At 39.8% G+C, this 13,966-nt stretch overlaps 1 protein-coding gene across 1 annotated transcript in view; it reads left to right on the top strand.

The window, feature by feature from the left end:
* The window catches only part of trpc5a (transient receptor potential cation channel, subfamily C, member 5a), a 194,224-nt gene that overhangs the window by 137,767 nt on the left and 42,491 nt on the right, over positions 1-13,966 (top strand). Inside the window, 3 exon segments of the mRNA XM_003455011.5 lie at positions 1,512-1,710; positions 7,192-7,331; positions 13,185-13,385. Coding sequence (XP_003455059.3) covers positions 1,512-1,710; positions 7,192-7,331; positions 13,185-13,385 — 540 coding nt within the window.

Below are 13,966 nucleotides of genomic sequence, written 5' to 3'. Positions count from 1 at the left end.
TTTGTCCAAGCTTGGACAACCTTCACACAGGCGGTTGTCATGGTGTCATATTAACACTGTGAGAACAATTTTTGTTTGTTTGTTTTTACTTTAGGGTTACTGCTCTGAACTCCAGGAATACTTTAAATGATTTATTGACACATCCAAGAATGTGCAGCAGGAAACTCAATAGATATGCAAACAAGGAAGAGATCTGAGGCAAAGGGAGAAAACCACAAGTCACTCAAGAGGGAAAAACAAACTTGATATCTTCAGGAGAATTAATGCATTAGATTTTTGTACTTTGACGAGCCAAAGACAGTTTTGTAAAGAAATTTGGTGCTTGCCTTCACTGCCATGTGCTGCTTCCTTTCACAGCCTGGCAGGAATGATGGGCGGTTCTAAAATGAAGAGTCACATGACAGTTAAAGGGCACAGAGTCAACTTACATACTGGCTCTTGTTTCCCGATTCCCCACTAAAGATAAAGCCAGAGAAAAGTAAATATTTGTTTGCAGCACATTTCAGGGATACATTTTCAACATAACTCTGTTAAACCTAATAATTGGTCTTGAAATTTGGAGCCATCTTACAGGTTTTCTTCAAATGTTTCCTCCTTTTTAGATGAATGCTGTTAGCTAATTTTTAATGTTAGTTTACTTTTCTGTCTTTCTATGAAGCTTGCGAAGGAAGAATAATTAGAAGAGGGGAAAATATTTGCACCTCTTTCCTCTCGTTTATTACTGTGACCTTTGTGGTGTCTTCAAAGACTCCGACATGTAATCTGGTCTTAATTGAGGTTATTTACACGCCATGTTTTTGCTGATGTAAGTGAGATAATTAACATAAAGTGCTTACATATCAATAATCAGAGTGGTGCCACAGTGGGGTTAGGTATTAATGTTTTAATTGTGTATTTAAGCACATCTCTCTCTCCCTCTCACTCTCTTTCGGCCTTATTGTTTCTGAGTCTGTCGACGTGCGACTCAGTTCGAGTTAAAAAGCATCTCTGGCGTGACTCAGTGTGCCGAGGTTGCCAGCAGCAAGTAGACGAGCAGAACAAGTAAACAAGCATCATAACGGCAATAACGCCGGCGATAACAATAACAGCACTGACAGATGAAACACAAGGTGACGGTGGCTGAGCATGGACATTTATCGACTTGCATACATCTTTTTTTTCCTTTTGAGCTGAAATTGAGGGGACAAAACCAGTTTTAAGGCATCAACAAGCATCTGAGATGATGTTTTTTGTACTTTGTTTTTTACAAATTAATCGTTACATAATGTCTAATTTCTTGTTTGTGTTGCTCTGCTTTGAGAGTCACGTCTCTGCAGACATCCAGTCCTGTGTTTTTATGCCTTCAAGCCACTTCCATCTGCTTTTTTTTTTTTTTTGGTCATTAAAGATCATTTAATAACAAAGCAGTCTCTCTCTTATCTTGTCTCTCTTTCTTCTTTTATGCTCTTACTCAAATGCTTTCTTTTTCCATCCCCCCCCCCCCCCCCCCCCCCCCCCTCCATCCTCCTCAGATCTACCTGTTGGCTCCAAAGAGCGCTCTGGGACGTTTCATTAAGAAGCCCTTCATCAAGTTCATCTGTCACACGGCGTCCTACCTGACCTTTCTCTTCCTACTGCTGCTGGCCTCGCAGCACATCGCCCGTACCAACCTGCACATGCAGGGACCCCCACCCACCATCGTGGAGTGGATGATCCTGCCGTGGGTGCTGGGTAAGTTTTCAGAGTATTCCTCTGTGCTTAAAAACTCTGTACCTGCTGAAATGATCTGGGTGTGAGGCCGCTCTGTTTGTGGCTGGCCTTTCTGCAGCTCTGACCTCAGATCTGTTGGAAGTTTCTCTGTAATTCAGTCACATAGCATCCCTTACACTGGCTGGTATCCAACAGGGGTTTGCATCTTTACAAGGATTTTCATGATCTGACAGATGTCTTCTGTCTGCCTACAAAACTAAGTTCTGCCGAGGGCAAGAACACAGTTTAAATCCAGCTTTTAGAGCCTTTGTTGTTCTGCTCTACTGGACTTAAAGACTTTACAGACGGGGACAGTAACTCTCTTTTTTTGTTTATTCTGCTTTTTTTGTGTGTTGAGACAAATGTGTGCCATCAGCCACTTCAAATCACACTTTGAAGACATGTTTTTCATGTGATAAAATAGTTGAAGCACATGGGTTTTGTGACACAGTCAATGAAAGTTAAAAGTCCTGTTTAACGGTCACAATTTCAGCACGATAAAGAGGGGCTTCTTCAAAGAGCAACTTTACATCTATCCTGGTAAATGGTGATGTTTTCACTTCAGCTTAGCTTTATTTCACGGGTGGGGAACTCCAGGCCTCGAGGGCCGGTGTCCTGCAGGTTTAAGATATTACCCTGGGTCAACACACCTGAATCTGGAGAACTTCAGGACGTGTTGAATCAGCTGTGTTGGATCAAGGACACATCTAAAACCTGCAGGATACCTGCCCTCAAGGCCTGGAGTTGCCCACCACTGCTTTATTTACATAAAGGCTTTTTTTTTAGCTTCCTGTTTGTTCCTTGGGCAGTTCTTCCCTATCAACCTAATGGAACATGAAAATAGGTGTTAACCTTGCAGCATCATTATACTCAAAAAGGCTATGAATACATATGTACATGTTTTTTTTGTTTTTATTTTTAACACATTTCCAAGAATTTCCTGAAAAATCTAGAGGTGAAAACTCAATGTATATATGAATTAGACTGTGAAGAAAGACTTGCGCGTCACCACAGGGAACTGAGAGATCTGATTAATGTTCTCAAGTGTCTGACAGCTTTGAAATCAGTTTGACAGCGTGGTGTTGTGACGCGGGCTCACCCAACCAGTGGAGCCCCCTCCACCACTGCTGCAGCCTCCAGTAGCTGCTCCCAGCAAAACTAGCAGCGTCTCAGGCGAAAGCGTCACGGTAAATTAGTCATTTTCACACATGAATTCAGTTCCACTTGGACTTTCTCACATGTACCACACAATGATAGGTGTGTTGACACTAGTAGAAGTGCTCAGCTGGGTTTAGCCAAGGGTGTTGACTGGGCAGGGCATATAAGAGGGGGGCCACAGGGCAAACGCCTGCTTGTTATGAATTCCTCAGAGATTATACTCTCATGTCGACACACTTTATATCAGGGATCTGGCAGGGAAACCCTGTGAGGTTTCCTTGTTTCACACTTCCAGTTCAAAGGTCCAAATCAATTGATGAGTTTTCAAACTTTTAGCTTCTTCCTTAGATTTGGTTTCTTTCCACACTGAGAAAAATCCAAGTGAAATAAAATGCGTCTCTTCAAACCATGTGAGAATGTCAAGTCTACTTATTAGGACCATAAAAAGTAAAAACATGGAGAAATTGCTGTGTTCTGGACTGTTGGAGAATTTACATTCGTTTCACGGCTAGTTGCCAGCTCGTACATACCTTTGCACATCTATAGCACCTTGCCGCACTCCAGAATACTAAGAATTTTTTTTTAGCTTGAACTTATAACATACTGCTAGTAGTTGGTTCGGATCAAGGTCAGATCGCATTCAAACCATAGATTAAACCACTCTGGAGTTCATTTGAAGCTGTACTAAGACCACCTCTTCCAAAGAGTCTCATTCCACTGACCTTTACCCTAAAATTAACCCCATGTTTGTTTGTTTTTTGTTTTTTCTTATAAAATTGCTCTCCCAAGTCTTGACAGTCCCAAAACAAAGAGTAGAATGATTCTAACAAACATGCATAAAACACTAAACATTTTTTGATCTTGTCCAAAATGCATGATTGGTTAGAACTGCCACCTATGATGCTAAGGTTAAAGACCAGTCAGTGTCCGGTCCAACTGCATCGGATTCAACAACTCTTTTAGGCGATGTCCAAAAACACTCATGCCTGCACTGCTATTGTCCATAATGTGGATAACAGGCTCTGATGAAGCTGAACTGGAAGTTATATAAACAAAGATTCCAGGCTCTGCTGCTTCAGTTTTAATTTTTTTTTTCAGCTGTCATGAGTTTGACGGTGTTACAGAAATGGGCTGGGTAACCTTTAAAACATCAGTATAGAGGGACTTACATGACTGGAGGAAGATTTGGGGGAATCTATTTCAAAACTTGCCAACTACAGACTGACAGTTAGGGGACTTTGGGACTTGACTCAGGAAATGGTGCATGGAGAGGGTCAGTCGAGTAACATTTGACTGTTCAAAACAACCGACGTCAACAGGAAACGACTAGTTTTGTGAGCGTTTTTCAGCTGTTAATGAAAGTGCATTTTCTCTAAATTTAAACGGTGCTTACACACATTTTGCACAGACAAACAAAATATGTCACACTTTATTTCTTCATATGTCTTTAATAAGTGACTCATATCAACTATTCTAAGCAGAGCTCTAACGACTTACTTCACATTTAAAGTCTTGAATGAGTCACTGCCCAGCAAGAAGCCAGACTTTCTCCTCCAGACAGTAAAAAAACAACCAGATTTAAATTAATAAAGAAAAACTTATCTGCTTCATTTTTTTCTGTTTGATTGCTAATCATCAAAAGGCCCCGGAGTGTGTCTGTAAAAGTGCGTGGATGTGGGGGTGCGTGGTCGGCTGCTTTCAAGCCTGTGGAGGAGTTGGTTTTGTGTATGTGTGTGTGTGAGAGAGAGAGTGGGTAGGTGGGTGGGTGTGAAATGAGTGATTACATCTCCATCTTCTCTCTCAGAGCTGACACCAATCATTTCCAAATGCAATCCATAATCACTTGGAAAAATACAAAACCATCTGCTCTCTTCCATCATCTCTTCCGCTTGTTTTCTCCTCGTTTTTAAAGTCTCGGCTACAAAACATGTTTGACAAAGAGCAACTTGATTTACCATTAACTGGTTGTCATGTTGATGGTAAAAACTGGAACATTTTCTTCTGTTGCTTCCTTCTGTAGTTATTTCAAATGAGAGGCTGCACTAAATACCAAAGCATCACTGTGGCATAGTTGCAAAATAACTTAAATGTTTTCTCCCCAGAGTTCAAAATAAAGTTCAGCATGTCTGTCATTCTTACAGTCTGTGGCAATACTCGTCTACGTATCTGTCTAATGTTAAAATACATATGTATGCATTTATTTAAGTTCAGATTTAGTACCACACAACACTACCTCCATGTTTTTCTGCAGCACAGTGGTCTGTATGGTTTTTAATTTTCATTATTTTAGGTGATTTCTAATATATTTGTTTTTCTGGACCATTATGAGTCCATTACAATGTTAATTTTTACATAAGAAAAACAACCAAAGCAAAAGTAGCATTATTTTTTAAGTTAAATTTAATAAAAAAAAGATTAGGAAGACTTGTGACTGAAAGATGAGCAACAGGTAGCTCAAAAATTATTTCCAAAAACTCCTTCGTCTCAAATAAACTTTAGATTAAATGAAATATAAGCAGCATTAACATTTTCTTGCTGTCAAAAACCAAAGTATGGTAAGGTACACTGTACCAGAATGTTATTTATGGAGAGACAAAAGCTATATTAAAGGTGGTCTGTATACATTTATATAACAGTTCTTGTGTTATTGGATATCTCTGAAACGATCACTGCATTCTCTTTAAAACTGTTTGCATGGAATTACAAAAAATGTAGAAATATTTCAGAAATTAAAATGTGTTGGAGTTGATTTATATTTAAATTTTACTTTCAAGAGGGAACGCTTGAAAGGTCTCCAAAATATGACTGATCAGCTGTCGGTATTCACAGCAGGTTCATTTGTTCATTTTGCTCAAACTTATTTCATCTATTTAATGCTGTAGGAACAGAATAGAATAGAATAGAATAGAATAGCCGTTTATTGTCATTGTACGTGCACAGCAAAATTAGTGGGGGGGGTGTGATTAAAATGATTCTGTCTCCTGTACCCAAAGATGTTACAAGGCAGCATTTATGAGGTTATATAAAACCTGTTTTTTATTACCTTTAGAATAATTAAACTTTTTCCATTAGTAATGATTAAAAAAAACTATAGAATTGCAAATCTCAGTTCTTCATTTGGGGCTTAATAGAGTAATTCTGTAGATGTTTCCTGTTTATAATGTAAATGTAAAATAATGTTAGCATCTTGTATTTGAATCACATAAAAATATAACCCTTCTGCTTTATATGCTCATTACTTTATTGTGTATAATAATGACATTTGGAGTGTCCAGATGTGACTAAATGATAATGATAATTAAGATAATAATTAAGCTTGTTTTATTAGTTTATTTTTACAGAATACTTACAAACCCTGATTGCAGTTCATAGCAACAGAAAATTGGTAATCAGGGTACTCGCTCTGCTCCAGTAAATGTAAATCTTATCATGGGATCTGTGGTCATTCTACAGTACACTTGACATATAACATAATACTTGAACATCATTCACACTTTGCTTTGTGACAAAATCAAGAGCCAAGAATCCATTGTTTGGGATCTGTTTCACATCAACAAATGACTATGACCACTCTGGTAATATTGTTTGTTGTTTCTGAGAATAATAACTATGTTTGGATTTGTTGCTGGGACAGAGTTTGTTCACAGATAAGAAGAACGCAGTGAGCAATGAAAGAGGAAGAGAGTCGTAGATGTTGTAAAAACCCCTGAAACTCCCAGAAGATTGACTGAGGAAATAACCGTTGCTTAGTTTTCATACTCCATTTGCAGTTCTGCAGCTTCTCTCTAAACAGCCACAGCAATAATGAACCACACACCAGCTCCGTCTTTTAAACATTACTAGGCGGTAGTAACGGCCATTCTAATTTGCCAAACCCATGGGAAGAACCAACTGGAAGATCCTCTGGTGTCATATTTCCTGGAACACACCAAACCACTGACCCACCGTGCCACAGAGGCAAACTGATACGTGAAAACTTGGGATCCAGGTTAACCAAGGCCATCTGTCTTAAACATAACCTTAAAAACCCAGAGCCAGATATTCCAGGGAGAGCGTATTAAATAGAAAATGACTTGTGCATTATTTACTTTATCTAAAGCCAGTCATACAGAACAAATATGCTGGCTCTCTGCTTACTGCTTCGAGGCCACTGACAAAGGGAAATATTCAGCAAAACTTTTCTCATACTGCAGAAATGAGGCAAACAAAAACCGCCGATGGATGACATTAAATGATCATATAGACACAACTGTGTGTGTGCATGTAAATAACCAGCTCTGTGTACACTGTGCCTGTGTGTTTTAGGCTTCATCTGGGCAGAGATTAAGGAGATGTGGGACGGGGGATTCACAGAGTACATCCATGACTGGTGGAATCTGATGGACTTCGCCATGAACTCCCTCTATCTGGCCACCATATCTCTGAAGATAGTGGCCTATGTGAAGGTAAAGTTGAATGTGTGTATAAGAAAGAGGGGAGGATGAGGGGAAGGAGGATGATGGGCACAGTGAAAGACATAAAGCATCAGTCAGTTTATGAGGTAATCAGTGCTTAATGTTCTTGCTGGGAGATGAAACTAAAATGATACTGAGTAACATGCTGATTGTGTAATGATGCATTCATGGAACAGCAGGAAACAGGCAAAGCTCAAATGTCTGTTAAACGCTTTTGTTTGCATTGTGTGGAAGAAGAAAGATGACTGTTAAACAATCCGAATGTGGAGATTTTACTGCTAGCAGTGTCGCAGCACTACAGTGCTCAGCCATAGCATTAAATACACTCATAGAAGGCAAGAGTAAGTAATGTGGTGATGGGAAATCCTTGCATTGAAATGCTAGCCATGATCTCCACCAGCAGAAAAGACGCCAAGGCTTTAACGTACCCTCCTAACTCCCCAAAGTCCAATCCCATCGACAATTTCTGAGCTGCACAAGCCCTGTCCACGTGGCCCCACCCTCACACTAAAGAGTGAACTTCACATCACCCTTTGGTCACCTGTTTTAAAGCTTCTGTTTTACTTTCTAGGTGTTATAACCACATTGTTTTGGGGGGGTCAGAATTGCTCATATTTGCACTGCAAATCCATGCTAGCTTGAATAGCTGAAAGCTATTCAAGCTATGCATGCTTAGAGCCTCCTGGCAACCTTTTAGTTGCTAGGGAAAGTCGTATTCCCCAACCGTCTGAAAAGTAGTTGCTCAGGGTTTCTGGAAGCTGGTTGCCAGAGAGGTACGCAGTGCTGCATCTTTATTTAGATATTGTTTACATGCTAGAAATTTTCGCGCATTGCTAGATGGTTACTAAGCATGTATAATTCAATAAATGAGATGTCATTGTCATGAAATTAAAATGGTAGAATGCTTTCAGAAGGTGTTGTAGGTGTGTAAAGACTTAAAAAAGGTCGTTTTTAGCTAGGTCTTTGCCAGGCAGCTAGATGGTCTATATCATTCATAATTTAAGGTTTGTGGATACAATGTAGAAGTTGCGGTCATGTTATGCCTTAAAATCTACCTGTTTGTAAAGCTTGGTTGCTCAACTCTTGATGTTGTAGGAAGAGTTTGAAGACAAAGAAACAGATGAGATTTATTCTATTAAAATCCATTCGCATAAAAGCATTTCTTTTTTATGGCTTTGGTCATGCAATAACCATTTCCCGCTGCAGTGTCCCATACATTCACCCAAATAGTAGAAATGACAGCTTGCAGATGCACAATACTACATGTTAACATTAACTGACCATAAGAGAGACCATGCAGAGAACATCGCCCAGTGCAACACAACTATGGGGCCTTTTGTTCAGCCTAGCAGTCAATGCTGTTTGTGTCACATTTTGGTGGACACCGTAAAATAATGCAAACACTAACTATGTTCCTTTATGGAAAAAAAATCCCACTGTGTACCTTCTAAACTTCTAAAGACAAACATATTAATTAGAGGTGGAGCAGCACTATAGAGGAGCGATTTCAAGAGTGGGTTACGTGTTTGCGTTTCGTGAACACGTACATGGGTCCTGCTGATGCTTCCACCAACGGCTGGCTGAGGCAACTTGAATGTGCCAACAGAGGCATTTAAAAGACAAATTGGCTGTGCAAATGTGTCATGAGAAAATAATAAAATATAAAAATGAAAATGAAAAACTTCTCTGGAAAAATGTATTGGCAAAACTGCTGTTTAAAAATGTTTCCATTTTACTGCTGAGAGCCAAGATACATGATATATAGAGATATATACATATATACAGTATTACCAATATATACAAACAGATGCCACGGATGTCAAATTGAGACAAAACGTAGTATCCAGCAAGTCACTGTTTTTTGTTTTTGTTTGTTTTTTTCCTTTTATTCGTCACCATAAAAAGAATTTGAACCACGCCCTTTGTGAAGTGCAACTCCTTTGACCTAAAAACATGATCCTGCCTTTGTCACTGTTCATCTTTGAGAGTCGCACATATTACAGAGACATAATTTCACAGTTTCACTTTAATGGCCTCAGTGATTTTCTTTCACAGCTCAGCTTTTAGCTTTAATGATACCTTGTTTAGCTGCGCACTCTGCATGCATATACAATTTATCTTTTATTAAGAGCAAATAGTGTAATCACACACACACACACACACACACACACACACACACACACACAAACGCCAGACGGCTGGGCCATCTGCGGCAGCTGTGAGTCACTGATGGCGGCGGGTGGCCCTCCTACACAGGTCCTACACACACACGCGCACATACATGCAGATGCAATGTGCACAACTGTAACCTTGCATTCATGCAAGGATAAACATCCACATGGTCATACACAATGAATGCCCACACAAAGAGAGAAGCAGCTGCAGGCACATTATATTTTAGTTTTCATTTTTCCTTTAAATATTCATCAACATTTAAAATCCTCCTGAGTCACAAGATTTGACACACACACACACACACACAGACACACACACACACAAGGCAAGCACATCTGAGAGAAGGTGTGAGAGAGTCCATAAATTAATGAGAGTGCATCTGTGTGCATGCTTCTGTTTCTGGTTGGCCCGTGTTTTTCATGTACGTGTGTGTGTGTTTGAGAGGACGGTGAATGCTAATAGAGGCAGAGTTAACGAGACACAAGTCCTGTGGAACTCTAATGGCTGAATTTAGAATGAGGTGGAAGCCAAGCATGAGACAACCGAGAGAGAGAGAGAGGGAGAGATGTGCAGAAGGTTGGTGCAAATGGGATGGAAGCAGTCACAGAAATGAGTGAAGCAAGAAACGGTAACACTAACAGAGAATGGAGGAGTGGGGGAGAAAGAGGGTAATGAATGGTTATTTATCACGGTTTTAGGGAATAAAGGCTTGAAGAGAGAGCTTAGGATAGAGAGGGATTAACAGTGAAAGTAGAAGAGAAATGGCAGGAGACGAGTAAGATGTGCAAGCACGTGGCACGAAGGAGGATTGAGCGGAAAGCTGGGGGCAGAGGAAAATGTGGACTTAAGAACAGCAAAAAGAGAAACACAGGACCTCGACTGTGAACTGTGTTGAGATTTAAAGGCTCAGCGGAGAGCTTGAGGGAGCTCCTGGGGATTAAAGGGTGTTTATCTTTCAAGGAATGCTCCGACATTTTGGATACCTGCACTGCTGTGTGATATCAGAGTCACTGTAGTCTGTGTTTTGTCTGTATAACATGCGTGTGGTCTTCACAAAATGATTCATGGGACTGTCTTCTGAAAGACGGGCTGTTTATCAGAAATTTGGATTCTGTTTGTGGCAGTAGTGTGTTCTTGTGAAAGGATTCTCACCTAAAATCTGAAGAAATCAATAAAAACTTTGTCATGAAAAGGTGCCCCTCGGTAAATACAGCAGGTCCTCTTTTTAACAAATAGACAGTGGAGGCCTGTCCTGTCAGTCTCTCCGGTTCCAGCTTCTTGAAGAGTGGTTAGCAACTGCACTCCTTGTTCTGCTTTGGAGGACTTGATGAGACCATGAAATTGAAGCCCAAAGTGCAGCAAATCACTGGAACCAGCACATCATCAACCCAGCCAGCAAACCACCAGTAGAGAAACATGAGGCAGGGAATAGTTGTAGGCTAGCTGGTTGGCAGTGACTGACATTTCAAAATAAGAGTGACGAGATTCAATTCAATACAGTTTTATTTATATAGTGCCAAATCACAACAACAGCCACCTCAAGGCACTTTATATTATAAGGTAAGGACCCTACAATAATACAGGGAAAACACCAACAATCAATAGTCGAGCCCTTATGAGCAAGCACTTGGTAACAGTGGGAAGGAAAATCTCCCTTTTTGCAGGGAGAAACCTCCAGCAGAACCAGTTTCAAGGAGGGGCAACCATCTGCTGCGACCAGTTGGGACAAAATACATGCTGTGGAAGAGAGACCACTGCTAGTGAAGTGGAGATGCAAATATATTTTACTTGGTAGAACCTTATAAAAAGTGTTCTTCATTAAACCCAGATAGAATGACTTTGTATACAAAGTGTACGAAGCAATACACCAGTGAGGTTAGCAACTCTTCCAATGTGCAGCCTTAGTGAGAAAGTGGAGTTGGAGTATGAAATGACTGAACGTGAAGCTCACTGGAGAGGCAGCTGAATAATATCGAAGAGCACCGCATCACAGGACACTGACCTCTCCTCCAGCTTTAGTTAGCCTTGTTAGAGTCAAACAAAAAGGATCATAGTCCGCAACAGTCCCAACCTTTATTCTTTCAGGAAAAGGCTGAAGGATATCATCAACAGCACCTGAGCCTGTGGTGTGTCGGATGTGTGAGCAGTTTTTTTGTGGACATAGTCGTAAACCACAGAAAGCCGGCATCAAACGTAACATGAGTGTTTAATGATTAGTTCAAAATTCTAGGATAACACAGGAAACGGAACAAGGGAATACACATGTTACCCAAATAAAACAGGAAGTGTGACACGATAGAATGATAGACGGGAATACAATTACTGTTCACCCTCATACTGGCGAACAGTAGCTAAAACTAACAATAACTGAACATATACAGTGGCATATACAAATGAAGCTCAGACTTGACTAACAAGGGTAGAAAACAAAATGTTAGAAAATAATCAAGGTTCTTAAACTTCTAAATCCCAGGGACTAAATATATACAGGACCAACTGGAAATGTGTAATAATTTTTTTAAAGCTCCATTTACGATATAAACAACAAACAAAAAATAAACATAAAATATTCTCACAGCCAAAACGATCATCAACTCCCAAAAATAAAAAATAAAAATCACAGGAATATATGGTGATAAATAGTTAGCAGCAAATTAACTTTCAAAATAAGAGCAAGTGGATTTTCCACTAGTGCAGCAGCTGTGAATGCGAATGTTTTCTTGGTAGATTAAACAAGAAAATCATATCAGGTCTGTGAGTGGGGAAACACTGAAGGCTTTGTGCTTTATGATCTCTCTCCTGGTGTTTTTTAATCTGCGTCCACGCTGGCAGTGATCTGCTTGTCGAGCATCGCTTTGAAGCTGACTGCAGGTCAGGCTTGCAGACATTACAGGCTCTGGTTGCCTAGGTAACCATGTAATGTAGGCTACTTACGACCACATCTTATGCCAATCAATGGTATCCTGTGCTGTCATTGGTTGTCGCTTCAGTCGGTTCCCTGGAAGTTATGAAAAGTTTCCTATTAGGTCACCGTGTGTATAAAAATTCCTGCGTCTTCCTTGTGTTGTTTTTACTCTTTTTAATTTCTCACTTTAAAAGATGCAGAACTTTGTTTTACTGGATCTTTGCAAACTAGAAAATCATTTTTGTTTTTTGTTCAGTTTACCTGCCTTTTCTGTCCTGCGTTTGTGCTCCAGTTTTGCAGAAAAAAAAAGGGAAAAATAATAATAATAACAATTTTACACAAGGTTGACTCAGTCCGGAGATATTTAGCATAATATAGCACAGAGACTGGACACCATTAAAGGTCTTATTCCTCTGCCAAAAGGAGAGTGGAGGCGGAGGCACAGTTTCTGTGATGTTTGTGAGATTAGACACACACACAAAAGTACAAAGTCATTTTAGATAAAACTTAGTTGAGATGTGGGGTAGAGGCAAATGAAAAGCCTCTTAAGCATTCAGCTCAGTGAGGTTAAACCTGTCGTGCCCTAACTTTTGTAGTTGATGGATAGAAAAAAACTTCCCTCATTGTTCCCATCTAATGTTCTTCCAGCTACTATGGAAAAAAATTGTTTTTATATATATATATGTGTATTTTTTCTTAATCTTTTCCTCTGCTGTTCCTCTCACCCCCTGCCTCACTCTCCTTCCTATCTTTTATTCTTTCAGTATAACTCCTCTCGGCCTAGGGAGGAGTGGGAGATGTGGCACCCGACGCTGATAGCTGAGGCTCTGTTTGCCATTGCCAACATCTTCAGCTCTCTCAGACTCATCTCCCTCTTCACCGCCAACTCCCACCTCGGGCCACTGCAGATCTCCTTAGGAAGGATGCTTCTGGACATCCTCAAGTTTCTCTTCATTTACTGTCTGGTAAGACAATAATAACTGTCCTCTGTAGTACATTTATGCAAAATTATTTTTGTTATGTACCATATCAATGATCAATAATCTGGCAATTAAATCTGTTTTACACCACAGACGGGAATTTTTTTTCAACCATTCATTTTATTTCCATAGCACATTTCAAGAAAAACATCACTAAGTGCTTCACAACAATATACCAGTGCATTTAAAAAAAACATAATTAAATGCAAATTTAAAGGATGAGGGTTTTTTTGTTTGTTTTTTAATTGATCTGAATCCAGAGATGTCAAGCTCAAAGTTGGAGAGTTTCTAAGTCTGGGGCCACTTTTAGAAAAGCTCTCTCCTTTAGCTTTTAGCCTGAAATGATGTACTCATACGAGGCCCTGATCACATGACCTCAGGGACCTATTTGGGGCATATAGAGGTCAAAGTTCAACATCAGACATTTCAACTAGTTTTTGCTTAGACAAGCAGACAATGAATTACAGTACACCAAATAAATGCATTTATAATAATCTCCACACAATGGAACACAATGTGACAAGTGTTAAAAACAAGTATAAAGTTGCCCCAGGGATCCCCATAGA

This window comes from Oreochromis niloticus, linkage group LG3 (assembly GCF_001858045.2).
Source record: "Oreochromis niloticus isolate F11D_XX linkage group LG3, O_niloticus_UMD_NMBU, whole genome shotgun sequence".
In the NCBI taxonomy this organism is placed as follows: domain Eukaryota; kingdom Metazoa; phylum Chordata; class Actinopteri; order Cichliformes; family Cichlidae; genus Oreochromis; species Oreochromis niloticus.
The sequence above is the reverse complement of the archived record's forward strand: the minus strand, read 5'-3'. Positions and strand labels throughout refer to the sequence as shown.